General features: G+C 61.7%; 1 protein-coding gene across 7 annotated transcripts in view; it reads left to right on the top strand.

Annotated features, from left to right (window-relative positions):
- Positions 1-26,488, top strand: part of RADIL (Rap associating with DIL domain) — a 66,303-nt gene that overhangs the window by 37,077 nt on the left and 2,738 nt on the right. For 6 of the 7 annotated variants that reach the window (XM_032326835.1, XM_032326839.1, XM_032326840.1 and 3 more), the window contains exons 3-10: positions 5,349-5,581; positions 7,126-7,764; positions 9,871-9,908; positions 15,764-15,924; positions 20,155-20,267; positions 21,164-21,401; positions 22,119-22,291; positions 25,781-25,931. In XM_032326835.1, the coding sequence (XP_032182726.1) occupies positions 5,349-5,581; positions 7,126-7,764; positions 9,871-9,908; positions 15,764-15,924; positions 20,155-20,267; positions 21,164-21,401; positions 22,119-22,291; positions 25,781-25,931 (1,746 nt within the window). Of the gene's footprint in view, positions 1-4,216; positions 4,331-5,348; positions 5,582-7,125; positions 7,765-9,870; positions 9,909-15,763; positions 15,925-20,154; positions 20,268-21,163; positions 21,402-22,118; positions 22,292-25,780; positions 25,932-26,488 lie in introns of those variants that run through there. The other variant, XM_032326842.1, reaches the window with a different exon arrangement.

The raw sequence follows: 26,488 nt of genomic DNA, 5'->3' as shown, positions 1-26,488 counted from the left end.
GGTAACCACATCTGTGAGACCTCCAGCCCCGGCCGGCGGCGGGTGCACACAACACTAAAGTTTCCAGATCATACATATTGTTTCAAACTCTTAGAGTCCCAGAGGGAAGAGCAAACAGGATTCCGAGGTAAAACCAGCAGGTTAAATTTATTGTCCTGAACTTAGTGACGTTCAGGAAAGAGCTGTGTTTTTCTTTCCAGCGCTGTTCTGGACCCAGCGTCGAGCCCATGACTGGAGCTCTGGTGACAGCTACCCACTGTTTTCAAAATTAATTTTGCCACCCCTGATATGCACAGTCTCCTCTCCGCCAGCAGAGGGGACATCTGCTCCAGCCTGTTGAGGTGAGAAGAGGGGATACATGTCAAAGAGCTGTGGGGCCCAGGGTGTCACCCCCACCTCCTCCTTCCCTGCCCGGCTGGCTGCCTCCCCACCCCCCAGCATGTCCGAGCAGGGGATGAGGAACCAGGGAGCCCTGCCCTGCGGAGCCGCACGCCGGGGGGGCTCCTCCCCGGGCCGGCGAGGGGCAAGCTAGAGTCGGTGGCCAGGGGAAAGCAAGGCCCAGAGTTCTTTCTGCAGACGTGACCATTCTCTCACGGTCTCGATCACGGTCACACCTGCAGGTTTGGAGCCCCTTCCCAGTTCCCGGGTCAGAGGCCGACCGCCCAGGAGAGGCTGGCGGCCCCATGCTTCCTGTTTGGGTTGTGCCTCCAGTTGCTTCAGAATTTCCTCGAGTTCAGTAATCCTCTCAAAATGTGGAAAGTAATCACTTTGCTTCTGGGTCTGGTGCCTGTGTGTATTAGCAAGTGTTAGGTGGCCTGCTGGGTCCTGTGTATGTGTCCTTGGTTGTGAACACGACAAGGTGGGTCCTGTGTGTGTTGTTGGTTGTGAACACAACTAGGTGGCTCCCCGTGTGTGTCCTTGGTTGTGAACATGACAAGGTTAGGTCCCTTGTGTGTTGGTTGTAAACATGACAAGGTGGGTCCTGTGTGTGTGTCCTTAGTTGTGAACATGACAAAGTGGGTCTTGTGTGTGTCTTCTTGGTTGTTAACATGACAAGATAGGTGGTGTGTGTGTGTCCTTGGTTTTAACATGACAAGGTCAGTCCTGTGTATGTCCTTGGTTGTGAACATGACAAGGTGGGTCCTATGTGTGTCTTTGGTTGTGAATATGACAGGGTGGGTCCCCTTGTGTGTGTCCTTGGTTGTGAACATGACATGGTGGGCCCTGTGTGTGTCCTTGGTTATGAACACAACAAGGTGGGTGCTGTAGGTGTGTCCTTGGTTGTGAACATGGCAAGGTAGGTCCTGTGTGTTTCGTTAGTTGTGAATATGACATAGTGGGTGCCGTGTGTGTGTCCTTGGTTATGAACATGACAAGGTGGGTCCCCGTGTGTGTGTCCTTGGTTGTGAACACAAGACAGGTCCTGTGTGTGTCCTTGTTTGTGAACAGGACGAGGTGGTCCCCGTGTGTGCCCTGGGGCTGCACAGAGCCCTCCCCAGGTTCTGATTACCCAGACCCCTGCTCTCCCTCCTCTGCTGGGTGTTTCTGCTTTTCCACTGGCGCGGGTATGTCAGGGTGGGAGTGGGGAGCCCGTATCTGCCACCTTTCCGGGAGCTCACAAACACTTGCCTGGAGAAAAGAATTAGAAATCCAAAACTCAAGTTAAATTGGTAGGTGGTCAAGTAAGTTTACCAAGGGCTCCGTGCCTCTCTGTAGACAGGGCTTTGGGGACAAAGGAGGGAGAGTGACCCTGCAGGAGTTCCTCTGCCTGTCTACCGTGTTCCAGAGCCTTCTGGGTGCTTTTACCAAGTACAGATTCCTGGGTGTCCCCCAGACCTACAGAATCAGGCCAGAACCTCTGGCCTCACTGAGCTCAGTCGCAGCGGAGCAGGAAACTGTGGGATCAGCACGTCCGGCCCACGTGGGGCGGGTGGCGGGTGTGATGGGAGAGTGGGCGTCCTCCGGCCTCCCAGGCCTTGGAGCGCATCTCCACCCGCTCCCCCCACAGGCCGGGGGAGGCGCTCTTCCATAGGGCGAACCGCTTTCCCCGAGACTCCCTGTGGCCTGGGAGCTGTGGACCCTGCCGCCCTCTTATTTCATTAGAACTCCTTCGCTGGAGAACAGTGCTTCCCGGTCCAGTCTCCCCCTTGTGAATGAAATCCCTGACCGGTGCGGGGAGGGAGTTGCAGAGACCCCACCATCAGGCCCCAGACACCCCCCGGCCCCCAGCCCTTGCTCTCTGCTCCTTAGCCGCATCACAGGCAGCCTGGGCCCAGGGGCTCAGCGCCCTGAAAATTGCCGCGCTGTGCAGGCCAGCGGCATGTGCCATGCTTTTGAAGGTTTCTGAGGGTGAATCTGGCCAGGATTCTGTCGGGCTGTGTGCCACCTGGCATCCCCCACCCAGAGCAGAGGACGACAAAGTTCAGCAGCCCTGTCCTAGTGCGCGGTGCGCAGACACATGGACCCGATGACAGCAAAGCTGAAGGAGAATCAGATGTCATCAGGGAAGGGGCTGTCCTACAAGCCCTCAGGAAGCCTTGGGTCCTCCTCTGAGCTGCTCCCTGGGCGCGGGGATGGGGTTCATCTCCAGCAGCGGCATCAGGCTGGCCTGACCCGGGAGCGCCCCACCCTGCCGTGGGGAAGCCATGGTCACACGCCTGGGACAGGCCCACAAAATGTTTTTGAGTTTTACTTTAAGAAAGTTTAAAGAAGTAACAGTTTACAGAATAATTTGACTGACACCCGTATCTTCCTCCCAGAACTGACACGACATCTTGAAATCATACCGATCTAGAATTTTCTCAAGTGAAAGCAGAGCGTTGTCTATATACGGCCACAGACAGGGCCAGGTCCTGGGGCAGCACAGCACCTGTGTTCTGCCGGCTGCGGTACTCGGTGTCATACGCAGACTCCACATCGCCCCCTCGAGACAGCCGTTTCCTCAGTTCGATGTGTGTCTTTTCTGTCTGTTTTTAAGAAGAGCTTTCTGTGGGTGCGTGGGTGCGTGGGTGACCCGTAACCCGTGAGCAGCACGTGATGACGTTTCCCGCACTTCTGAGGGGTGTGACTGGGAGGTCCTCCTCCTTCTGTGTCATGCTCTGGCCTGCTGCTTCCACCCCGCTTCCAGGGGCACGCTTGACCCCCCCTTTCCCCCCGCAGCATCTTTATCCTACGATCACAGCCCCTCAGAGGGTCCTGTGGCCCATTCTGTGTCCTTGCGTGGGTGTCCACACATGCGTGAGGGTTCTCCTGGTGGTGCCACAGGCCGGGGGTACACGGGGTCCCATCAGGGTCACGTCCACTGGGTGCTGTGGGCTGCGCTGCCCTTGAGTCATGCTGGCCTGGGTGCGTCCCTTCTGATGGCCGCTGCACCCCACCGCCCCTCAGCCCTGGTCCTTCTGTGCTCACGTGGCCACCCCGGGACCCAGTAAGGGGACCTGGAAGCCAGACCGAGCTGCCCAGGAGGGTCTGAGTGCAGGGTGAGAACCGCTGCTTGCCCCAGCGGGGTCAGGGAAGCCGGCCCTGGGCCCGGGGAGGGCCATGTGCCAGGGGCTGTGGGAGCCCAGCTGCACTGGAGCCTGGTCGGCGGGGAGCTCTCCTGTGGGCTGCAGCCCGGGGACTCTGCCGTTGGTCTCAGGCCTCATTGGGGGGGCCCCTGGGAGCCCCTGGGAATCTAAGAGGAAAGGACCGCCGTCTCAGGCTCCGGACTCTAAGAAGGTGGTTCTTAGGCTCCTCCCATCCTCTGGCTCCATCCCAGACGGAGAAGCTTCGGGCTTAGAACTTCATTTTGGGCTGGTTTTTAAATGTTTCTTCTTTTAGGTATGGCCTCATGGTCATATCGTGCTGCCTCAAGTGCTGGGATCTGTCATCCTTAAGAGGGGCAGGTGGGACAGGGGAGGCTGGTTTCCATCTGCCCTACCAGCCCCTGGCGGTTCCTCCCACCTTCACCCCACCCTTGGCCCCGCTTGTCCCCCACCTCCTTCTGCCCCTCCCATAGCCCCCGGCAGCCTCTGCCTCCCCCCATCTGCTCCTGTGCCCTCCTGCTCCCCCCACCCCCTCCCCCGCTTCCTCCTGCCTACTCTCCCCATCCCCGCCTGCCCAAGGCCCCCCCTCCCCCCTCCCCTGCTCCCCCACCCTTCCTCCCCCCTGCCCTAGACGCTGGTGCCTGCCAGGGGCTGGGCTGGCCGGCTCTGCAGCAGGCAGGGAGCAGCGGGCGCCGGGCAGACAGCCTCGCACTGCAGCTCTCCGCCAGCCTGGCCTCCTGCAGACTCCGCTTCCCGCCTCCCACGGGCTGCAGAAGCCGGCTTCCTCTGGGAAGGGCAGGTCTCCGGTAAGGCAGCACCTCGCTGCAGCTAGCCTGCCGCTCCTTCTCGGGCTTTGTCTGGTGGGGGCGAATGGCTGTAGGAAGGGAGGCGGCCGGGGAGTGGAGGGAGGCTGTGCAGAGCAGAGTCGGCAGAGGCTGTGGAAGAACGCGCCGGGGTCAGCCCTGCCCGTGCTGGTGACGGGAGCCCGACCTGGGCTCTGTCTGGCTTCTGGGTTTGCAGCGGCATCAGTTTAAAAGACCACATCCTGGATGCATAAGACTCTTTCATGGGGGGGTGTTTGTGCTCATGTGTGCGTGCGTGTTTGCATGTGTGTGTGTCCGTGCACGCATGTGCGTTCTGACCTGGCCCTGGCGGGGGCGGCCTCAGGGGACAAGCAGCCATGCTGTCCTAGACAGACCAGCCGGCTCAGTACGCCAGGCGACGAGTGCACGGTAAGGAGGGGTGCGGGGAGACTGTGCAGGTGACGCGGGCACTGTAAAGGGGGTGCGGGGGGGAATGTGCAGGTGACGCGGGCACTGTAAAGGGGGTGCAGGGGGACCATGCAGGGTTCTCATCTTGCCTGGTCACAACATGCACTTGCGTACATGCACATGGGCACTGTCTCCCCCCCCCCCCCCCGCCGCACACGTGTGCACACATGCTGGTGGGCCAGCAGGGCTCTGGGGACAGGGCAGCGACTCACATGAGCATGGTGACCCGGCAGAAGTTGATGCTGCAGTGGGTGTGGCATCTGGAGGGAAGGGGCTGCGGTGCCACTGGTAGGGATGGGGAGGGTCATGGGCTCCTGCAGGGAGCATCTCAGGTCATGGATGGCTGGGCTGCCTGCTTTTTGGAGGAAGCCCCAGAGGTGTCCCGGCCTGGCCGGGATGGGGTCAAAGGGTGGAATCTCATGCGCTTCTCCAGCTCTGCTGAGCAGACAGTGCCTGGTGTCACGCGTGGGTCCATGAGATCTGAATTCAGTGGTGCCCAGAGGCGGGACTCAGTTAGCCTCTGACCATTTGCCCCGTGTTGCTTCTGTTTCAGGGATAAACGCCCAGGCCCGGAGGCTGCAGCGGCACCGTGCCAAGGGAACCCCAGTCCTGGCTTCGGGGGGCGCCCGGAGCCCCCCCACGCCCCGACTGCGCCGCACCGTCAGTGAGAGCAGCCTGAGCTCGGCTACCACCCAGGGCCCCGAGGAGCGCGCCCGGGACACCATGCGCTTCTCCCTCTACGAGTCACCCCACCTGCTCCTCCTGCAGGGCTACAGCCAGCAGCACGTGAGCACCCCTGCCCGCTGCGCGGCCGCCCCCACCCCGCGGAGTGGTCCGAGCCGCCAAGTCAGCTCTGGCGTTGAGGAGGCTGTGGAAGCCGGGCTGTCCTGGATTCTGGAGGGAGCAGAGGCTTCCCCTGTGTTTGGTTTCCAGAGCATTCTCCGTCCAGGCCCCAGCAGGAGCCCGCAGTGGGGTGGAGGGGCTCACCCAATACCAGGTTCCTTCTCAAAGAATCGTCTGCCATCTTCCAGGCGGTGTCTCAGGCCGTGCTGTGCCCTGGCTGTGGGGACCCGAAACAGGCCCACCCCCTTGTCCAGATGGGTGCTTAGTAGGCTTGTGGGGCACATGGCCCCGGGTGCGCTGCGGGAAGCCACCTTTGAGGTGGCTCTGGCCCCCAGGCCTATGCTTCCCACCATGTCTGTGGGGGGCTCTTGGCTGGAGGGTCAGAGGCCCCAGAACCTCCCGCCGGCTCTTCCTCCCGGCTCCTCTACCCGCCGCCGGTTTGCTGAGCCTCCTTTAGGCTCCACCGGTGCGCGCTGTGCGGCTCTCCGAGCTCAGCTTAGTCCTACCAAACCCGGCCTGGCACCTGCAAGCCGTAGACTGGAGGCCGGACAGGGTTATGGATGAGGCTTTTCCTGGGGCTCCACTCCAGCCCACGGGCAAGAGCTGGAGGGAAGCAGTCCTCAGGCGGACTCCCCGCGGAGAGGTCAGGGTGGGGGGGTGTTTCCTCGAGCACCAGGTGGGCAGGGTCGGGAGCGGAGGGCACCCTTGGCACGTGCGTCCTCATTGTGCTTCTTCATACACGGCGCGTCTCACTAGCGCGTTAGACCTTCAGTGGTGGGTGTGACTTGTCGCATTCCCATGAGGCGAGCTAAGTCGAGGGCCCCCGGTGGTCACCGCACACACTCGGAGGCCAGCATCGGGGGCCCGTCTTGGTGCAGGCTGGTGCGGACCGATCCTGCTGGTTCTTCTGGGTGCAGACTCTCTCTTTAGCCTGACATCTGCTTTCTGCACTGCTAAGACCTATTGCTTCAGAAACGCAGGCTCAGGAGTTTTCTTACAGGAAGTTTCTTTATGAAACAGTGTCAGGGCATGAGGGTTTGGGGAGATGCTGTCTCTCGAGGAGGCATCTGTCCTCGCTGAGCTGGAGCCGCAGGGGAAGGAGTTTCCCCACAGCGGGTCACAGATCACCAGCCAGGGCGGGGGGTGCTTGGCAGTTCTTGGCCATGCCTGTGAACCAGTGTCTGTGCCCAGCGCGGCCCTAGTCGGGCCTCTGTTGTCTCTGAGCTGGAGTCATCCCTGGGTGTCTGGTGTGCCCCTGAGGCCTCTCTGGGAAGCATCCTCTCCTGGGGACAGTGTGGGTGCCCAGCATGGGTCAGGCTGGGGCCAGTAGCAAGCTAGGAAGGGCTCCAGGGCAGGGATGGCCCAGGATGGCGGCCCTGGCCATGTGGCTTAGGTGACCAGAGACAGGGACACCTTTTCTTTTCTTCCCAATGACGGATTTGCCCGAGATGGTGTCCTGCCCCTGAGGCCTAGTATTTGTATTTCAGGACAGCCTGGTGTACCTGCTGAACCGGGAGCAGCATACAGTGGGCCAGAGGACTCCATCCAGCAAGCCCAGCGTCAGCCTCTCGGCCCCGGACATCCTGCCCCTGCACTGCACCATCCGCAGGCACCAGACCCCGGGCCCAGAGCCGGCGGCGAGCAGGCTGGTACTGGAGCCCATCCCCGGGGCGCCCGTCTCCGTCAACTTTGCGGAGGTCGGGGGCCGGGCTGTGGTGCTGCGCCACGGGGACCTGCTCTCCCTTGGCCTCTACTACCTGCTGCTGTTCAAGGACCCGGCGCAGGCCCAGCCCCTGCCTGCCCAGGCCCTGGCCCGACTGCGTGCCATTCCGCGGAGCTGCGGGCTGTGCGGAGCCGCACTCCGGGCCCGGGGCGCCTCGGCCTCTGGCTCCGCGCCGGCCACCCTACCCCGGCCGCGGCCGCTGCACCTGGAGTTTGAGCCAGAGGTGGAGGACGCGCTGCTGCAGCGAATCCTGACACTGGTTGAGCCTGGAGGGGACGACCACAAGCTGGCCCCCGCCTTCCTCCTCTGCCTCTGCATCCAGCACTCGGCCACCCGCCTGGAACCCGGCTCCTTCGGGCAGCTGCTGCTCAAGATCGCCAAGGCCATCCGAGAGACAGTCTGGGTCAGTCACAGGCGTGCTGGGTGTGGCCATGGCAGGTGGGAGGGTGCTTGTGGCTGTGGGAGGTGCTGGGTGGGGACTGGGGCCACCGTGGGAAGTCTGAGGTCCAGCCTGCCCTGCCTGTGCACACCCAGCGAGCCCGGGGTGTCCTCTTTGGCACTCTGTCTCCTGTGCAGTCAGCTGTGGCATCTTGTGCTCTGGTCCTGTGGCCCTCCCAAGCGCAGCCCAGCCACGGCATGCCCCGGAGGCCCCGAGCCCCAACACCCACTTGGACTTCGTGCCCCGTGCTTTCTGCCAGGAGCAGGCTGGTCTTCCGCCAGCACTCTGGTGTGGAGCCCTCCTCAGCCGGTGGTGGGGGCACAGGGCTGGCTGGCTTCTGTCCGTGGAAACACTTCCCTCCATCGGGGTCTCTAGAGCACAGTACCACGCCTATTAGGGCGCAGCTGTGGGGCCGGCCTGCATGCGGTCCGATGTCAGCCAGAGCCCCTGGGCTCCAGCTGCTGCCTGCCCGCGCTCCCTTCCACTCCCGGAAACGGCTCCAGGCCCCGCCAGGCATCCCCTAGGGGCAAGTGCAGGCCTGTCCCTGCAGGGCTGGGGCAAGCGCACTGCAGGCTGCCTGGGTCCAGCCCTCAGGGCCCCCACCGACTCCTGGCCCCTCCCACCCTCTAGTGCCTGGACTCCCCGGGGACCCAAAGCGTGGCTGGTGGTTACACGCAGTCCCTCCAAGAGTTGCCCATTCATCTTGGCCTGTAAACTGCATAGGTTGTAGAAACTGGATGGGGTCCTAAGATTAAAACCCAATTTAAAATGTTCAAAACCTTTTAAAAGCAAAAACCGACATGGGCCGTCATGTCCAGAGGTTTGTGTAAGTTACCCGTGTGCATCGCGGGCGTCTGAACCTCCCAGGGTTCCCCCGTGGATCGATGTTGGGACTGTCCTGGTGTGGTCACTTCCCTCATGTGGTCTGTGCTCGGGCCAGGTCAAGTCCGTGCCCCGCGGGAACCCGACCACACCGGGGCCTGTGGTGACTGTCTACACAGAACACCGTCCCATCCTAAGTCAGCTCTAGGGCGGACACTTTCTAGTGAGTCAGACGCTATGATGCCTGTGCTGTAGGCCATGTCCCAGCTGGGGAAACTGAGACTTGTTGAGGTGAACAACCTCATCCAAGGTCTGGAGCTCAGAAGCAGAGGAGTCCAGACCTAGGCCATTCCCTGTGTGCCTCCCCACGTGCTTCCCCCTGTTCATGGGCCTCAGCCCTGGTCTTCTGAGAGCTCCAGACATTTCGTTTGTCTGTCTGTGTCTTGGGCATCAACCGCTCTATCTCCCACCCACTCGAGGCAGATCCTAGAACAAGTAACGGGGTCAGCAGCTAGGGCTCTGCTCGGACAGAAGACAACTTGCTACGAAAGTAGGAACCATTTCTTTTCTTTTCCTTTTTCTTTTTTAAAAATTATTTTATTTATTTATTTGACAGCGAGAGAGAGGGAGATCACAAGCAGGCAGAGAGGGGGGAGGAAGCAGGCTCCCCGCTGAGCAGAGAGCCTGACACAGGGCTCGATCCCAGGACGCTGGGATCATGACCTGAGCCAAAGGCAGAGGCTTTAACCCACTGAGCCACCCAAGTGCCCCGCAGGAACCATTTCTTGATTAAAAAGGACAGAAAATGTTGGTTAAGCCTGCGTCCCTGCCGGGATGTTTAACTGTAGCGTGGACACCTGAGCACACGTCCGTGTACTCACTGCCCCAGTGACGGGCGCCGGAGAGCCTGTGTGTGAGGCTCAACAGTAAGTGGCGTTGAGTGTTCATTCCGGGTTGTGTGAAATACGTGACCACTTTATTTCTCACTGCGCCGGTGGTTCCGTCAGCGAGTGGGTGTAGGTTCTGTCTGCTGTGGGAAGTGCGCAGGTCACATTCAGGAACGGAGCGGAAACTCATCCTTTCCAGCTGTGCTTCCGGTAAACGGCCCGCACAGTGCAGGTATCTGCCGCAACAGTGCCGTGGTTTTTAGGTGGATGGCGTCCCGTGGATTTAGTGGTGTTCTCATGGAGCGCCTCCTGTGGTATCCTGTGTTTTCTCATGTTTGCTCTCTTGTCTTTGTAACTGTAGGAGAAAACCAAAGAACTGGCGGAGAAGCAGGCGCAGCTGTAAGTCTGGCTTCCCCGTGGGCCCCTAGATCCCGGGAGACCTGCACCGCCCCATGGGGGCCAAGATTGGGGGGGCAGACGCCTTTGGGGTCAGCTATGGGCTTCTGTTGCACTCTCCTTCTGTCTCCAAGTTGCTGTTTCCATGTCTGTGCTCCGCCCCCGGGAAGCACTGGGTTTGGGGAGTTTCTCCAGGGCACCCGTTAGACGGAGTAGGCTAGAACCTCTCCAGAGCCTCGTCTGCCTTCACTTCCCCTAACGACGGTACTCCAGCAAGCCCGCCTCTTCAGGAGAACGCAGACTCTGGGCGAAGAGCTAGGGCGGTCCTTGTCCATTGAAAGCCCTGTCGTTGTGTGCAAAGTGCTGCTGGGACTTGGGAAACTGGTGTTAATGATGGGGACGGGCATGTGCAGCCACCCAGCCATGTGCGCTCCCGAGGGGGCCCTGCCACAAGGGGGCACACAGCTCACTCCTAAGTCCTCGTCCATAAGCACAGAGGCTAGAACAAGCCACGTGCCCCTGGGGCAGCATGCTGTGTGTTGTGCCTGGACGCTCGGGAGACAGTGAGCGTGAATACCCCATGCGCTTCGCCTGCACTGGAATCCCGGCCCGGCGCGCAGTGGAGCCCCACGATGTCACTGCGAGTGCGCTTGGCCGTCCCTCTGGGCCGTGCGGGTGCAGCAGCAGCCAAGGGGCCGTGGTCACAGGGGTGGTTCCTGCCCGTCGCAGCTGGGTCCGTGGTCTGCTCGACTCTTGTGTTTGCCACTGGTCCACAACGACTGTGCTGTAGCCACAGTGCTTCGGTGTCGTCCATGGTCCAGCGACAGGCAAGGAGGACTTGGCTCCGCCCCTGTCGCAGGCAGGGACTGGAGCCTGGGGCCGCAGCACCCCCCCCCCATGCACCAATGGCTGGAGGTGGAGTGCGGCTCCTGCCGCTCGCACACGCGGGCATTTTGGCCCACGCTGACAATAGGGGACGTGTTCAGGGCCCAGTGCAGTGCCACCAAGGCTGAGTCTGTTCCGGGAGTCCCGGGCTCTGCCGCCCAGCTCACCCTGCGGTGCTCAGTGTAGACCAGGCCCCTCAGAGGGTGGCGGAGACAACAGCATTGGCCACCGTGCGCTAGGATTTCTGTGTGAGGGGCTGGCCTTGGGGACCCAGGGGCAGGTGTGGCCACCTCACCCCTGCCCCCCAGCCTGAGGGACAGCCTGGCTTCCAGGTGGTGTTGGGGTCTGGAGGGGATGGAGCCGAGGATTTAGGGGCTCGCCCAGCCCTCACCCGAACTAGCTCCTCCTCCTCCCGAGTGCCCGCTCATCGGGGAAACTGAGGCCTCCCCCCAGCAGCTCCTGCCCAGTCTGCATCCAGAATGCCTGTCGTTAGGGCCAAAAAACAGCCCCGTGTCCATCCCCAGGGAATGCCGCCTTTCTCCTTTTTAAACAGTTATTGATTCACTGCCAAAATGTAGAAAAGCACAGACAGCAGTCACCCAAGAACCCACACCCGAGCTTCACGTCCTGCACATTGTGCCCCCGTGGGCTTCAGGGTCTCGTGCTGTGCTTCTTGTCGTATTGTGGGTGACTGGGGACCTTCACCGCATGCTTTTTCTGCCCCTGTGGTGCTCAGCCTTCTCCCCGGGCGCCGGAGAGTGCAGGCACGGCGCTAGCTGCTCTTCGGATCCGGATCCGTGGCCGAGTCCCTGGGATTCAGCCCTTCGTGGCTACGGATTTGTGCAGGATGGTGACTGACAGTTTGTGGACATTTTAATTAGCATTTTCTCACCTGAATTCACATGTCAAAGTGATGGAGGATTTTTCACCCGTTGTCCTGGTCTGACTTTAATAGCAAGGTTCCCAGAAGGCGAACGGGGCTGCCTGGTCTGTTTCCAGTTCGTCGCATCAGGTCGTGTGTGGTGAGGCCGTGGGGGCTGGCGAGGTAGCCTGTGGGAGCGTCTGGGCGACCCGGCCGGCCTGCTTCGTCAGCGACTATTGGTGTGTCCGGTCTGTCCTTCTGCTTGTATTGATTTTGGGGACTTCTGCTTTCGTCCTCCAAGTTACTGCGATAAATTCGTTCCTTGTATTCTTTTGGGGCTATTTTCATCTCTTCGGATTTATGTCTTTCCACTTACCTCCCTTCGATTTATTTTCCCAGGGATTTGTCGTCATGTTTAAAAGGACCTGTTTTGTTGTTTCTGCTCACTTGGGTTTTGATTTCTGCTCCATTAACCTCTTTATTATTTCCTTATTCTTGAATAATTCCCATTTTAATTTCTTTGAATTTTGAATATTTTTAGAACTTCTTAAATTTTAGTTTAATTTTTATTAGCAAGAATGCATTTGATTTTCTTTTCGGTAATAATTTCTCTCCCATATGCTTCCCAAGTAGGTTTTTAAAAATTTATATTGGTGCAATCAGTGATTCGACTTATTTTTATTTATTTTATTGTGGTAAAAAACACCTAATTATTATTTTTATTTTAAAAAAGTTTTCTAGGGGTGCCTGGGTGGCTCAGTGAGTTAAAGCCTCTGCCTTCGGCTCAGTTCATGATCCCAGCGTCCTGGGATCGAGTCCTGCATCCGACTCTCTGCTCAGTGGGGAGCCCGCTTCCCTTCTCTCTCTGCCTGCTTCTCTGCCTACTTGTGATCTCTGTCAAATAAATAAAATCGTAAAATTTTTTTTTTTAATTTTTAGTAAGATTTTATTTATTTGACAGAGAGAGAGTGTGGGGAGCATGGGGAGCAGCAGAGGGAAAGGGAGAAGCAGACTCCCCACTGAGCAGGGAGACCGATACAGGGCTTGATCCCAGGACACTGGGATCACGACCTGAGCCGAAGGCAGACGCTTGTCCAGCTGAGTCACCCAGGCGCCCCCAAAACCACCCCTTGAAGTTCTGAAATGCATATTAGCAGTTTCCGGTGTCTCCCTCCCTCCTGCCCCTGGCAGCCACCATTCTGCATGAGTTGGACCTTCTCAGATATCGCAGCGGAATCTTGTGGTATTTTTCCTTCTGTGATCGGCTCAGTCCGTTTCACGGAATGTCTTTAGCACACTGCAGGGTTTCCTTGATTTTTTAAAGGCTGAAATACATTTCATCAGACCATGTACCAGATTTCGTTTTTACTCTGTCCTCCGTCCGTGGACACTGAGTGTGACCCACATGTCCCGTATTGGCAGCCGTGCGGCGCTGACCCAGGCACCGCTCGGCGATCCTGATCGGTTCCTTCTGGTGAATACGCAGACGTGGACTTGCCGGGTCAGACGGCGGCGCCGTTGTCCATGTTCTGAGGGTATCTGTCCTGTTTCCCACAGCGGCCGCTCCCTTTTGCACCCACCCCCCAGCAGTGCACAAGGGTCTCCGGTCTCTCCACACCCTCTCCGACACTTGTCATCTCTTGCCCTTTCGACGACGGCCACTCCAACAGGTACGAGGCGAGTGCGCGTCGTGGTTTTGGTTGGCGTTCACCTGGCGGTTGGCGAGGCTGAGCACCTCCCCGCGTGCCCATTGGCCGTCCGGAGGTCTTCTCTGGAGAAGTCTCTCTTCAGGTCTTCAACCCATTTTTTATCCAGGTTGTTAGTGTTTTTTGCTTTTGAATGATAGGCTGGAAACTAGCCCCGTGCAGATGCAGGGTTTACAAGTGTTTCTTGCGCGCCGTGGGTGGCTTTTTCACTCTACTGTGGCTTCCTCTGCTGTGCAGGAGCTTGGCAGCCCGAGGTCATCCCACTTGTCTGCTTTTGGGGTCCCATCCGTGAAACTGTTGCTTCTGCTCGGTGCTCGCTTGAAGGGAGGGCCCAGACCCCCCGAGTTTGTGCACTGCTGCGTGTGGCCTGCGGGGGCAGGTGTGCTGCGATTCGACTCCAAAACGCCACTTGGCCATACCTGGTGGTTGACTTGTCAGGAGAGGCCCGTCTGTCCCTTTGAGTTCTGGGTGAAATTGAGAAGGGCCACGGATGTGGAAAACACAATGCAATTCAGCTCTGGAGAGCTGAATTGATCCTTTCTTACTGACCCGCAGCAGTCGGGGCTCTGGAAGACGAGCGGGGGGCGGCAGCCACAGACCTACCTAGCAGTGAGAGCCGGGACACCCGGCCCAAAGCCACTGCCTTCCCTCGCGGGGAGCAGGGCAGAGAGAGCGGTCACACCGTGGTGACACGAGCGAAGCTACGTCAGAGCAACAAAACTGCAGGCACGAGAAAACGTGTACATGGGAGCCTGAGGTCCCCACCTGGGCCCACGGGGGCTGCCTCACAAGCTGACTACCGTGACGCTGGCTGTGACCATCATGAACGACAGGAAGTCCCTGAGCTGCTGTGATGTCCCCTGGCCGGGCCCGGGGACAGCACTGTCCTCGCAGATGCCACCGCCTGGCCTGCCCCTCTCGGTCTGCCCGTAGAGTTGCTGTTCTGGCGCGGGGTCACTTGCACCGCTGGGCACCCACGGCGCTGTCCCTCGCAGACAGACCTGAGTCACATCTGTGTGATTTGCTGCTCAACAGATCCGTGCTCATCTGTCAGAAGAGTGAGTCCCTGGGTGCAGTCACGCCGGCCCTGGGGACCGTGTCCTGGCCCTGCAGCCACCAGGCTCAGGCATCCTCAGAGGCTACCACAGCGCAGCCTGCTGCCTCTGCTGAGTGGGTGCTACAGGACAGGACATCAGGCCCAGAGAGAATGGCCCTTGACACTTGCAGTCGAGGAAAACCCAGAGCTCGGCACGGCCTCGCCGCCTCCCCCCGGACTTCCGGAGAGTGGCTCAGGACAGTGCTGGGGGCTTCCTGCCGCAGTCACAAGGTCCTGGATCCCAGGGGCTGGTGCACAGGAGACCAGAGGCGAGGAGAGGGGCCTGGGGTGGATCTGGGCTTGGCCAGACCCCCTGGACCCGGGAGAGAGGTGGCCCTGATGTCGCCATCGTCCCCCAGAAAGGGAGCATGGAGTCTCAAGGTGCCGGCTCAGGAGAGAGGAGTGCCCCCAGGGCTACCTCCAGCCCGAGCTGGCTGTCGCCCAGGCTTGTAGTGGGCATCAGAGGGGCGGGAAGATTCCAGCCCTGTGCCCAGTGCCTGGAAGCCTTCTGATTTAACCAGCTGCAGTGACACGTGCGGCCCTAGCAGGGGAGTCCTTGTGAAGAGCGTGTGTGGGCAGCACCAGGCCGGAATTGGGCAGCTTCTGGTTTCCTGACTGTTAACCCTAAGTCTCCCAGTGACGCGCTCTTAGGGCCTTGAGACCTACTGAGACCCTCGGAGTCTCCACACCGTCTTCTGGCTACGTCCAGAAGTTTTTAGCTAATCGCGCCCGCGCGCCTCCCACAGCAGTTTGTTTGCTGTTGGTTTAGCGTCAGTGACAGCCTGACTCTCGGGCTGCTGCTCCTGCCCGCCGGCCGCCCCCTCCCGTACACACCCACGCGCTCCGCCCGCCGGCCGCCCGGCCGCCCCCTCCCGTACACACCCACGCGCTCCGCCCGCCGGCCGCCCCCTCCGTACACACCCACGCGCTCCGCCCGCCGGCCGCCCCCTCCCGTACACACCCACGCGCTCCGCCCGCAGGCCGCCCCCTCCCGTACACACCCACGCGCTCCGCCACGCTCCCTCCTCGTCTCAGTCCCAGAAGAGAAGATGTGAGAAGAGTTTACGAGAATCCTTTCCCGAGGGCTGTGGCCCCTGGTGGCCCTTCCTGCACCGTCTGGAGGGCGTGCATCTCCAGCCCACGTGTCCCGCGGCTTGTCTGTGTACCCTTGTCCCATCCGGGCCGCGGTGGGTTTGCTGGGGTCCCACTGGTGTCCCGTTGGAACGAACGTCCTTGTGTGCACAGTGCTGATCTGGCCTCCCTTCCCGGGGCCCGTCCAGGACTAACTCTGGGTCCTCTGTCTCGGCAGCCAGGAGCCCCTCTCCCTGGCCAGCTTCCCCATGGCGGGCCTGGTCCCGGACCTGCAGCACATTCTCTTCTGGATGTCCAACTCGGTGGAGCTGCTCTATTTCATCCAGCAGAAGTGCCCGCTCTACATGCAGAGTCTGGAGGAGGAGCTGGACGTCACAGGTGCGGGCTGCCGCTCCGGGGGGGAGTGGGGGGACGGGGGGTGGGGTGGGGTGGGGTGGAGGCCCTGGGGGGGTAGTGGTCAGACCCCTCATCATCCCACGCTGGAGTCTGCCGCTCAAACCAAGGGAGGTGGCGCTATGTCGGGGTCCCTCTGAGGGGGGTGACCCTGGCGGTCAGACAGACCCAGCCTCGTGTCCCCCGTGGTGTCACGCACTCAGTGTCTTGTGCCGCGTGTCGCCTGGGGAGGCTGGTAGAAAGCACGTGGTGCCTCGGCCCCGGGCTCTCCCTTATTGGGGGCTCCGGGGTTTCTGAGAGGAGACACGGTGCCCCCCGGGGGCTGGATGGCTTCGGGGTCTCTGTGGCAGGGGATGCGCCCGCAGAACGGGAGATGGCAGCAGCGGGAGAGACTGCCTGGGGCAGCCGGAGGTGGGGCTTCCAGAAGAGGGTGGGGCTTCTAGAAGGGGTGGGGCTTCCAGAAGAGGGTGGGGCTTCCAGAAGAGGGTGGGGCTTCCAGAAGAGGGTGGGGCTTCCAGAAGAGGGTGGGGCTTCCAGAAGAGGGTGGCTGCGGAGGGGCCCTGAGGCTGGCTGGGACTTCAGTTGCCTCGTGTCTGCCTCGTTGCCGCAGGAACGAGCGGGGAAGGAGGGTGGGGTGGCTCTAGGGGCCGGGGCCACAGCCTTCCGTGGGTGAGCCTACTTTTGATCCAGCTCCCTCACTCCTGTGACGAAACCAGAGCCCCTCACCCGGTGGTGGGGGTGTCCTGGGCAGGCGTGGTCAGCGGCCCTGCCTCTGAAGGCTGTCCCCCCCACCCCCTGCTCCCCCCGGAGCTGGGAGGGAAGCCAGGCAGGCAGGCCGGGCCTGGCCAAGGCTCCCCCGTGGGCTCAGTCTGCCAGACGCAGCTAGGCGTCTGTGTGCTTAGCTGTGTCTCCGGGGGGTGGCCGTGGGCTCTGTGTGGGAGAACCCCAAGCAGATAGCCCGGGGCCCTGGACCTGGCCCTGGACCTCGTCCAGGTGGTGTGGGACCCTGCTGAGCCCCCAGGAGGGGCTAGATTCCCAGAGCTGAGGGGCTCCTGGTGGCTGACGGTGAGGAGCGGTGGTCTGCACAGGGCAGGCTCCTACTGTGTGCTGGCTCAGCCGCCTGGGAGCTCTGCAGATGGGTGGTCCAGACGGCCAGCTGGGCCGGTGCTGGGCCACGTTGAGCCAGTGGAGGAGGCCTGGTGGGGACGTGTCGGGACGCAGAACCAGCCGCTGTGTCTGGGTCCCTTCTCGTCAGCCATGGCTTCTTTGTGTTTTCTTATCTCCCACCTCACAGTGAAAGGGACATTGGGAGCTTCCTTGGGCTTCTGGGGCCTGGGAATTAGGGCTTCTGGGGAGATATAGAGGGACATACTGGAACCTTCTGTGTCCCAGTGGGCATTCAGGCCTGCTGACCTATTGCCCCCATCCCTGTTATCCTTGGGTGAACATTGTGCAAGGCGTCCAGTGAGACCTCGCAGGACAGGCTGCTGTGTGCTCTGTCCCAAGGCCTGGGCCTGAAGCAGCCTGTTACCTGTTTCTTCTCCCCGAATATGACATAAATGGCCTTCCCTGTGCGTCTCCAAAGCCAGGGCACTGGGCTGTCCCGAGTGTGGTGCTTCCAGAACCTCGGGCCTCCCTTCTCCGAAGCCGGTCTCCTTGGGGCCTCTAGTGGTTCCAAGCAGAGGGGCCCCTCTTCTGGACGTGGCGCTGGCCGGGGAGCACTGGGCCTCTGGCTGGTCTCCAAGCGCCTGTGGCCCTTCTGAGCTTGGGGCTGTTGACAGCGAGTCCCCCCATTCTGGCCACAGCAGAGTGAGCGGGGAGACGTGCTCCCGCCATGGCTTCTGGGCACAGTGTTAGTGGGTGAGTCCTGCGGCCCCATCTCGTCTGCCCTGGTTTCACACGCTCTGCGGAGAGGCTGTGGTCTTTGGGTCCCGTCGGGCCTGCTGCCCGAGCACAGGGACCCCGCATCTGGCTGCGTTAAACGGGCTACTTGGAGCTGGTGGGGGCTCCGCTTCCGTAGCTGCTGCCTCTGCTCTTGGAGGGAGTTATTTTTGGTCTGGCCCCGGAGGTCGCTTAGGCTGGCTGATGCTGGGAGAGAGCTGCTGCGTGGCGGGGGCCCCGCCTCTGTCCACCCTGGGGAGTGCGTGGGCCGGGGAAGCTGTGGCAGGACCCGGGCATCCCACAAACTGTGTCCTGTGTGGGGCAGGTGCTGGAGAGCTTGGAGGAAACATCACATCAGCAGAGGCCAGAGGCCAGGTTAGAGTCGCCTCTCGGCCTCCTGACCTTCAGCAGGAAATTTCTGTGGGAAGAATTCTGAAAACAGATGTCACGTCCTGAATACTGGAAAATCGCCTTTGCGTTCCGCAAACAATCTCGGTTGTTCCAAGCTCTTACCCAGGACGCCTCCCTCCCACAGGCAGCCGGGAGGTGGGCCCAGCAGGGGTTGGGGGGCATTTTATCCACGGAGAGCTCTCTGGGTACCTTTGTGGCTTTGACTTAGCCATTGTGGATCTGGGGGCCTCCAGTAGAGGCCCCTGACCCCCTAAGGGCTTGTGTGAGTGTCAGCTTGGCCGGAAACTGAGCACAGGGACCCTCTATCTGGGAGCAACCCAGCAGAGCCTGCACCACAGGAGCAAGTGTTTCAGCTGGTTTTCCCGTGGCATCAGAGAGACCCATGCGGCATCTGCCGGGAGCCTTCTCATGGCTGTGCTCCGCAGAGTCCTGGTCTCCTCTTTCTGCCGTCCCTCCCCTGCCAGAGCCCTCATGCCCATGCCGGGGGTAGAGGTGAGCTTTCTCAGACAAGTTGGCTGCCTAGGAGGTCCCCTGGTCTGGGCCCCGCTCTAGGGAGAGGGTTCGGAACTGGTTTCTTGGTCCGGGTCTTGCTGGCTTCGGTCGGCCGGGGGTCATGTTTGATCTACAGGGGCCGTGGTCAGCAGTGGGCACCTTGCGTGCTTCTGTAAGCCTGGGGTTGCTACAGTCCAGCAGCCTAGTAAGAGCCTCTTGCTCACCCAAGCCATGGGACCCCCAAAGTTGCCTGATTTACCTCTCCTCTGAAAGCCAGTGGGGCTGCCGGGAGCAGCCAGACCCCATCAGGGTCAGTCCCAAGTGCGACCCCATAGCTGGGCTCAGGGGAGGACCCTGGGCAGGTGGGGCAGGCCTCTGGCGGGTTCCAGGGGAGTGAGCCCTTCGGGGGTGGTCTGTGGGCCCAGGGGCAGGAGAGACCCGAGACCTGCAAAGAGAAGTGCCTCGAACAGTGGTGCATCCAGATGTTGCGGGGGTGGGGGGGGGCGCAGCTCTGTTTCCATTCTGTGCTCCTGGAGCCCCTCCTCAGCCCTGGGAGGAGAGCCCCAGACGGTGGGACCTGCGCTGCGTGGGAATGAAAAGGCTGTAGCAAATGAGCAGTGCCTGTCTCTGCGGGACACACGCGTCCCAGCTGCCTGCCCGCAGCTCTGCGGTGAAGCAAGTTGCTGAGAGGGCGGGAGACCGGGCCGTGGGCACTCCGGCTGAGCGCTGCTGGGGCGCTGCGTGTCTCCCGTGTCGGCGGGGGGCCCTTCAGGACATTCCCTTCCCTCCTCCCATCCCCGGGCTTCTTGCCTTTGCAGAAACTCCTCCCAGAAGGAAGGAATCACCAGGCATCCACGGGCACCCCGTCACCCTGCTGGGCAGCCTCCCTGCCAGCCGCCCAGGCTCAGCTCCAGCCCGATGGGGAAGGTGGACGCCCCTGGGCCTGTGGTTCTGGGGGACGCACATGGAGACGAGGCCGCCCCCCTCCGTGGGGCTGTGGAGATCCCGGGCATTCTCTCCCGCGTGCCGGGAGGAGAACGGGGCACGTAGGCCGGTTGGTTTCTCTCTTCTCGGAAACATCACGGTTCTGGGGAGTGGCGGTCTCCTTCCGAGCTCCGGCCGGTGTGCCTCTGACCTGTGTGCGGAGTAGGAAGTGGCTGCAGGGGAGCTGGGTCAGAATCTGCTCTTGCTGGGGCTGCTGGTTCCAGCAGAAAACGTGTCCAGAGTCTGTTCACTAACGAGCCGCAGATGCACCTCTCGTGGCTTTGGCATCGCTGGGCCTGGGAGTACAGGGCCCTGGGAAGGCGCGGCAGCCGGGCTGCGGGGGCAGCCGGCCGGGCTGGGTGGCTTTGGTTTTTGCGGCCCCAAACCCCAGATGGGGACGTGGCCTGCACCCTCCAGGGGTGACTGTGTGCTGCTGTCTCCCCGTAGGCTCCAGGGAGTCGCTGTTCTCCTGCGCGCTGACGGCCAGCGAGGAGGCCATGGCGGCGCTGGAGGAGGTCATTCTGCACGCCTTCCAGCAGTGCGTGTACTACGTCTCCAAGGTGCGGCGCGCGGCTGGCTCGCTCCCACGTGGCGGGGGGTGCTCCTCGTGGCGCCCCCACCCGGGCTGGGGGCGGGACACCTGGAAGAAGACGTGTGCTCGTCTCGCCACTGCTCGAGGATTTGGGGCTCTAATGGCTGCCTCTCTGCCCTCGAGGGCCGGCTCCCAGCTCCTCAACCTCCTGCTCGCATCACGCTTGTCCTGGAGGCGGCCGGCCGTGCAGGGCCCGTGGTGCTGGAGGGCTGGAGCAGTGCTCGGAGAACCGATGGGGTTGAGACAGTTGAGTCGGGCAGCCCTGTGCTCAGTTGCTCCCAGCTGCGCGGAGCCCTGTGTTGAGGACACAGCCTCAGTGTCTCGGCCAAATGGGGAGAAGCCCCCAGTCCACGTGCCCAGGGGTCCAAGTGGGGATGCACGGGGCCCTAAACCTGTTGTCCCAGCATCACCTTGAGGGGTGGGGGCATCAAGGACTCCCCAGGGAGGTGTGTGTTCACCTTGTTTCTGGGGAGCAGCCGATGCTGCCCTGTCACCCCCGAGACGAGTGTGGGTGCCTGCCGTCCCCCGGCCTTCTGCCAGGGCTGCTGCCTTGGGCCCCAGGCTGCCGTGCCTGGCTTGGCTCTGCAGGAGGGGTGCGCCAGTACCAGGGGTGTGGTCCCGAGAGACCAGCTGGCTGCCCGCTGGCCACTCTTCTGTCTGCTAAAACAGGAGGGGCACAGCCCCCCTCCCCCCCCGACCTGTGGGGCATCTCCGGCAGCCCTTTGGCCAGGGCTCTCTGCCCCTCCGGTGTCCTCTGCACCTTTCCCCGGGGCTGGCCCTAGGCAGCTGGGGCCTGTCTGGCAGGACATGCACTAGGCCCAGGCAGGGCCTTGTTTGCAGCTGGTGTTTCCCTCTTGCCCCCAGTCCCTGTACGTCTGCCTCCCGGCCCTGCTGGAGTGCCCCCCTTTCCAGACGGAGCGCCGGGAGAGCTGGTGCTCCGCCCCCCAGCTGCCTGAGGAACTGCGCCATGTCGTGTCCGTGTACCAGGCCACCATGGACCTCCTGCGGCAGTTCCGGGTGCACCCCGAGATCGCCTCGCAGGTGCTGGCCTACCTCTTTTTCTTCTCCAGCACTCTGCTCTTCAACCAGCTCCTGGACAAGGGTGAGGGCCGGGTGGGGGGGCGGCTGGGGACCCCTACCCCAGCTGCGGGAGAAGCCAAGCGGGTGCTCACAGGCACTGGGGGTGCTGAGGCATCTCACTGCTTGGGGGTCCAGGTGGCAGGTCGAGGCCCAGGAGAGCAGAGCAGCTTCTGCAGCAGAGCGGGTCCTCCAGGAGCAGTACTGTCTGGAAGGGTCTGCAGAGCGGCCCCAGGGTAGGGGTGGGGTCTGCACAGGCCTTTTCTGTTCCTTTTATCTCCACACAGCCCAGGCGGGGAGCGAGGAGGGACAGGCTCAGAGAAGGGGCGTGGCCTCTGCACCCCTGGCTCACCTCCCTGCCAGGGGCTTGGGGTGCCAGTTCCTTCCAGCCAGGGGGCCCCACTGGGACACAGGAACGTGACCATGCCGTGCTGCAGACCCATGGCACATATCATGAGCGTGACCTTCCTGGGCTGGTCAGGGTCCACGGGCAGGATCTGGGTGGGAGCAGGGGTCCTCGGCTATAGGTGCGATGGTTGCATTTGGGATTCTGTGGGTGTTCCAGCCCTCCCTCCCAGAGAGGGGTCCAGAAGCAGGCTAGGGGCCTTGGAAACCTGTGTACGGTTATCAGGCCTGTTCTCAGAGGCTTTGCCATCAGGGAGGACAGGCGTTGGGGAGGCCGGTACCCGCCACCCGGGAGGGGCTGCTGGGCATCAGGTGTGACCTTGTGTCCCGGCTCCAGGCCCCTCTCTGAGCTGCTTCCACTGGCCCCGCGGCGTCCAGGCCTGTGCCCGCCTGCAGCAGCTCCTGGAGTGGATGCGGAGTGCTGGCCATGGGGAGGCCGGGGAGCGCTTCTTCCGGAAGCTTTCCTGCACACTCAACTTGCTGGCCACACCCCGTGCACAGCTCATCCAGGTAGGGGGGCACCAGACAGATCGGGCGAGGGTCACGGCCCTGGCTTCCGGGGCCCCGAGAGCTTGCAGAAGGCTTCTGTCCCACAGCTGTGCCCACCCGCAGGAGGAGGCCCCGCACCGTCTGACTCCACACAGCCGGGGCTCTGCACGTGTGATGAAGGTCAGGGGCCCCAGGATGGGGGCCTCCTTTGCTTGTCCACTGGGCCCCGTCTAAGCACGTGACGCTTAGAAACGGAAGAGGGAGGCAGAAGCCTGGGTCCGAGAAAGGACGGGAGGAGGGGCTCGATGGCCCAGCTGGCTCTGCAGAGGGACTGTGGGCCGTGGCGGCCTCCAGAAGCTGGGCCATGGGCCTCAGCCGGATTCGGACGGCCCACGTGTGCAAGGACGACGCAGCCGTGCTGGCTCCTTGGCTTCGGCCCCATATCTGGGGACGTCTGGCCCCCGGAACTGTGTGTGGTCACTTGTCGGAGGCATGACAGGAAGCTAGGACACCCCCACCCCCACCCCCCTGGTAGCTACCTGACAGTGGTCACGGATGATCCATGAAAGCGAACCAGTGGTGTCCCTTTCCCGCCTGGCAGTAGTGCCACAGGGACCATGGGGAGAGGTGTGCATGGCTGGCGCCGCTGGGAGCGTCGGGACCATGGGCACTTTGGGCATAGCCAGCAGGACACCCCTGCGGGGATCACAGACCCACCCGTCTGGTGTCAAGTCTGAGCCTCCGTCTCAGCCTGAGGGTCACCACACAGAAGGTCTCACGTGCTTTTGGGTCACCGGTGCTCTAAGTAACGGCGGTAGCTGCTGGCTGACTGCGCACCCGCGGGGTGTGACCAGCTGCCCTCACAGCGACCTCAGCCTCGTGCTGGCCACCCCGGGACCCCACGGCCACAGATTGCTCAGCGGGTACAGCCTCCCACGTGCTGGAGCCTAGACCCTGCTCAGGTGTCAAAATGTTGAGTTCTGGGACTGTTTTATTCTTAAAGTAACACATGGGTTCACCGGAGGAAATTCAGAAACAGGACGTGTGGGTGCAGATCACAGACGGAACCTGGGCATCTGGTTGGCTTCTCGGTGGCACGAGCCCCCAGGGAGAAAGAACGCAGAGGAGATGCAACGCGCCAGGCTAGCAGGCGGGTGACTGTCTGAGCTGCGGAAAAGGCCCGAGAACGCGGAGAGAACCGGCCCGAGAGGGAAGGTCCTGGCCCGGGAGCAGCCAAACCCAGCAGTGTGAAGAGAGAGCAGAGGAGCAGCAGGCCAGGAGCGGCTCTCTGAAGAGCGGAAGGAAGTGGGAGGTCACCGACAGCCAGTGTGGAAACCGAGAAGGGGACATCTTCAGCACGGACGTTGACGGATAGTGATGACTGCGTCTTTGTCAAACTGTGGAAAACATTTGAAACTGCTCACAGGAATGCGCGAGTTTGCCGTGGCTGCCCTGCTACAGGGGCTGCGGCCCAGACGTCACAGATGCACGCACGGAGGTCACCGGGCCACCAGAGCCCCACTCGATGTCCAGCCACCCTCGTCAATGCGAGACGCACAGGAAGAGGACAAAGCAGTGGCGCCGGGTCCTACTGCCCCTTCCCGCACGGCCAGCGCCCGGGCTGAGTTCTAGAGCGCAGACGGCAAGGAGGCTTCCTGGGGGCCAGGGAGCTTCTGAGTGCTGCAGGCCCGACTGCTGCCTGCTCGGTGGGGGCCTGTGCCCTCCCCGTGGCACAGGCTGGCCTGGCAGTGCTGGGTGGTTGGTGACAGCCTTGGGGGTGCAGACCTGCGTCCCACCGGCCGGGCAGACTCGGCACCCTCTCTGGGAACGGGAGGGAGCGGGTTCCGACACGAGACGGATGTGGGGAGAGGAGGTGGGGGACACGGATCGGGTTGGCAGACTTCTCTGTGAAGGGCTGCGTGGTCCATATTTCAGCCTTCGTGGGCCATGGAGAATTTGGCCAGCCCAGGTTCCTTGTTTTAATGCTTTTATAAAAATCTGAAAACCATTTTTAGCTTGAGGGCCCTATAAATATAGGCTTCAGGCCACAGTTCACCATTCCCTGAGACAGACTTCAGGGAGAAGAAACTTAAAAAACCATCTTCGTAAAGAGAAGACTTAGTGTCGGTAAAATAACAACAGGACTTTATAAAAGAACCTAAAGGATTCTTGGAAACTAAAACCATGACCGCAGAGAGGAAGAACTCAATGGCAAGATCGGGAGACAGAGTCCAGGAAGTCACCCAGAAAGTGTCCCTGAACTCAGGTAAGGACACGGGAGTGTGCTGGGCCCACGCTGACACCAGCCCTGGATGCCGCAGGGCCACAGGAGCGAAGCCGGGATTCTAGGAACTGAGCAAACCCAAAGGCACCGCCTCGGGCCAGCAGAGGCCGTCCTGAGCTGGGCGGCAAGGGGGCAGCTCCCAGAGGCTGCCCTGCACCCCAACAAGGTAGCCTCAGGACACGGTTGTCCATCCAGCGAAGGCACTGGCTACCCACAGCCCCAGCCTCTTGGTAGTAAACCCAGAAGAGAGAGAAGCAGAGGAGCAAAGGCAGGGAAGAGAGGAGGACCCGCCGGCGAGGCCCGGGCTCCAAACACCGAGTCAGGAAAGAGCAGGGGAGGTGGCTGCTGCGGCATGGGGGGGACCGATACGCCCCCTCCCCCCCCCCTTCCCTGAGGCTCCAGAGCGCGCTGCCAGGAGCCAAGCGCTTGAAGGGGGAGCAGACTTGCAGAGGGCTGAGCGCCGCACCGGGACGCGGCCATGAGAAGCCTGTGAACTTTCTGGAAGAATAAGGACACATCCTGGAGATGAGCCATAAGGGTGCTTTCTGACTTTCAAGAGCCAAGTCAGAGGCTGGGGGCCCCAGAGGGCATGAGTTGGGCCAGCGCCTCCAACAGCAGTCATGAATGACGGTGTCACAGAGAAGCGGATTCACCCGTAGAGGAGAGATGGACCCAGAAAACCAGACAGGAGAGGCGTCCCTGGCCAGTGGAGACCAGGGTTGCAGGGGACGGTGCAGGCGGTTGGATTTCATGCACAAGTTCACCTTCTTCCGCACAGCTTGGGCTGCTGGTCCCACCTGAGGGAGCCTCCCTGTCCTGTGCCCACAGAGCCAATCTTGGGGGTCCCAGGTGGTAGGAGGCTTTGTGTTTATGCTTTCCTTTCGGCCTGGTGGGTCAGGTCTCTGATGTGCTGTAAAGCAGGAGTCCTGCTTTTCAAATCCTTGGGACTCTTTCCCTCCCTTCTCAGCCCTGGGGGTGGGTGCCGTGGTGGTCGGCATAGTCAGTAGACAGAGCCCTGGGTGGGGTGCTTGCTGGCTGCCCCCCGGGCCCCTCAGTGATCTCACCAGCCCCCAGGAGCACCAAGGCCCGCGTGAGTGAGCTGGGAGCATGGGGCCAGGCAGCCCAGGCCCTCTGCCCCTGCCCCCAGAGTGCCTAGGACACCCCTCCTGGGGCTGTGGCAGTGCCATCCGGGAGCCTTTGATCACGAGCTGCTGCTTGTCGCACAGATGAGCTGGGCAAACCTGCGGGCCGCCTTCCCCACCCTGAGCCCCGCGCAGCTGCACCGGCTGCTGACCCAGTACCAGCTGGCCTCGGCCGTGGGCCCCATGAGTGCCTGGGAGCCAGGCGCCCAGGACAGCCCCGAAGCCTTCAAGTCAGGTGAGCCGCCTCTAGGCCACGAACTGGAGGCCCTTTGTGCCGTGATGGGGCAAAAGGAGCTCCCTGGGGGACTTCCTGCGGGAGCCTGCAGAGCCTTGGGGACCTTCATCCTGGGCCATCTTCCTCTGGGAACATCCTGCCCTGTCCCCCACCTGGGCACCTGGAGACCCTCACAGAGTGGGGTGCGGGTAGTCAGAGCCCACAGGCCATGACCCAGATCCAGCCTCGGGGTCCAGCTGGGTCCTACCCACTGAGGAGCCCGAGGCTGTGGCCTCGCTTGGGGCATAGCCGACCAAGAGGAGAGCAGGGTCTGCGCATGGAGACAGTGTGCTTGCCACGCGCGTGCACACATCTGGCCCACGTGGGCCTGTGTGTCTCTCACAACTAGGGACACATCTCTCCACTGCATAATATACTATGACACACAGAAATTACAAGGACGTAGAAACTATAGTTGGAAACTGTGTCCCTGTCCCCCAGGGGCTCAGCCTGGACAGAGCCACTGCTCTGAGCAGGACTGTGGGCTCCTCACTTTGGAGGCCTGTGACGTGGGGGTG

The sequence above is a fragment of the Mustela erminea genome, chromosome 20 (assembly GCF_009829155.1).
Source record: "Mustela erminea isolate mMusErm1 chromosome 20, mMusErm1.Pri, whole genome shotgun sequence".
In the NCBI taxonomy this organism is placed as follows: Eukaryota; Metazoa; Chordata; class Mammalia; order Carnivora; family Mustelidae; genus Mustela; species Mustela erminea.
This window is presented reverse-complemented; position numbering and strand designations above follow the sequence as displayed.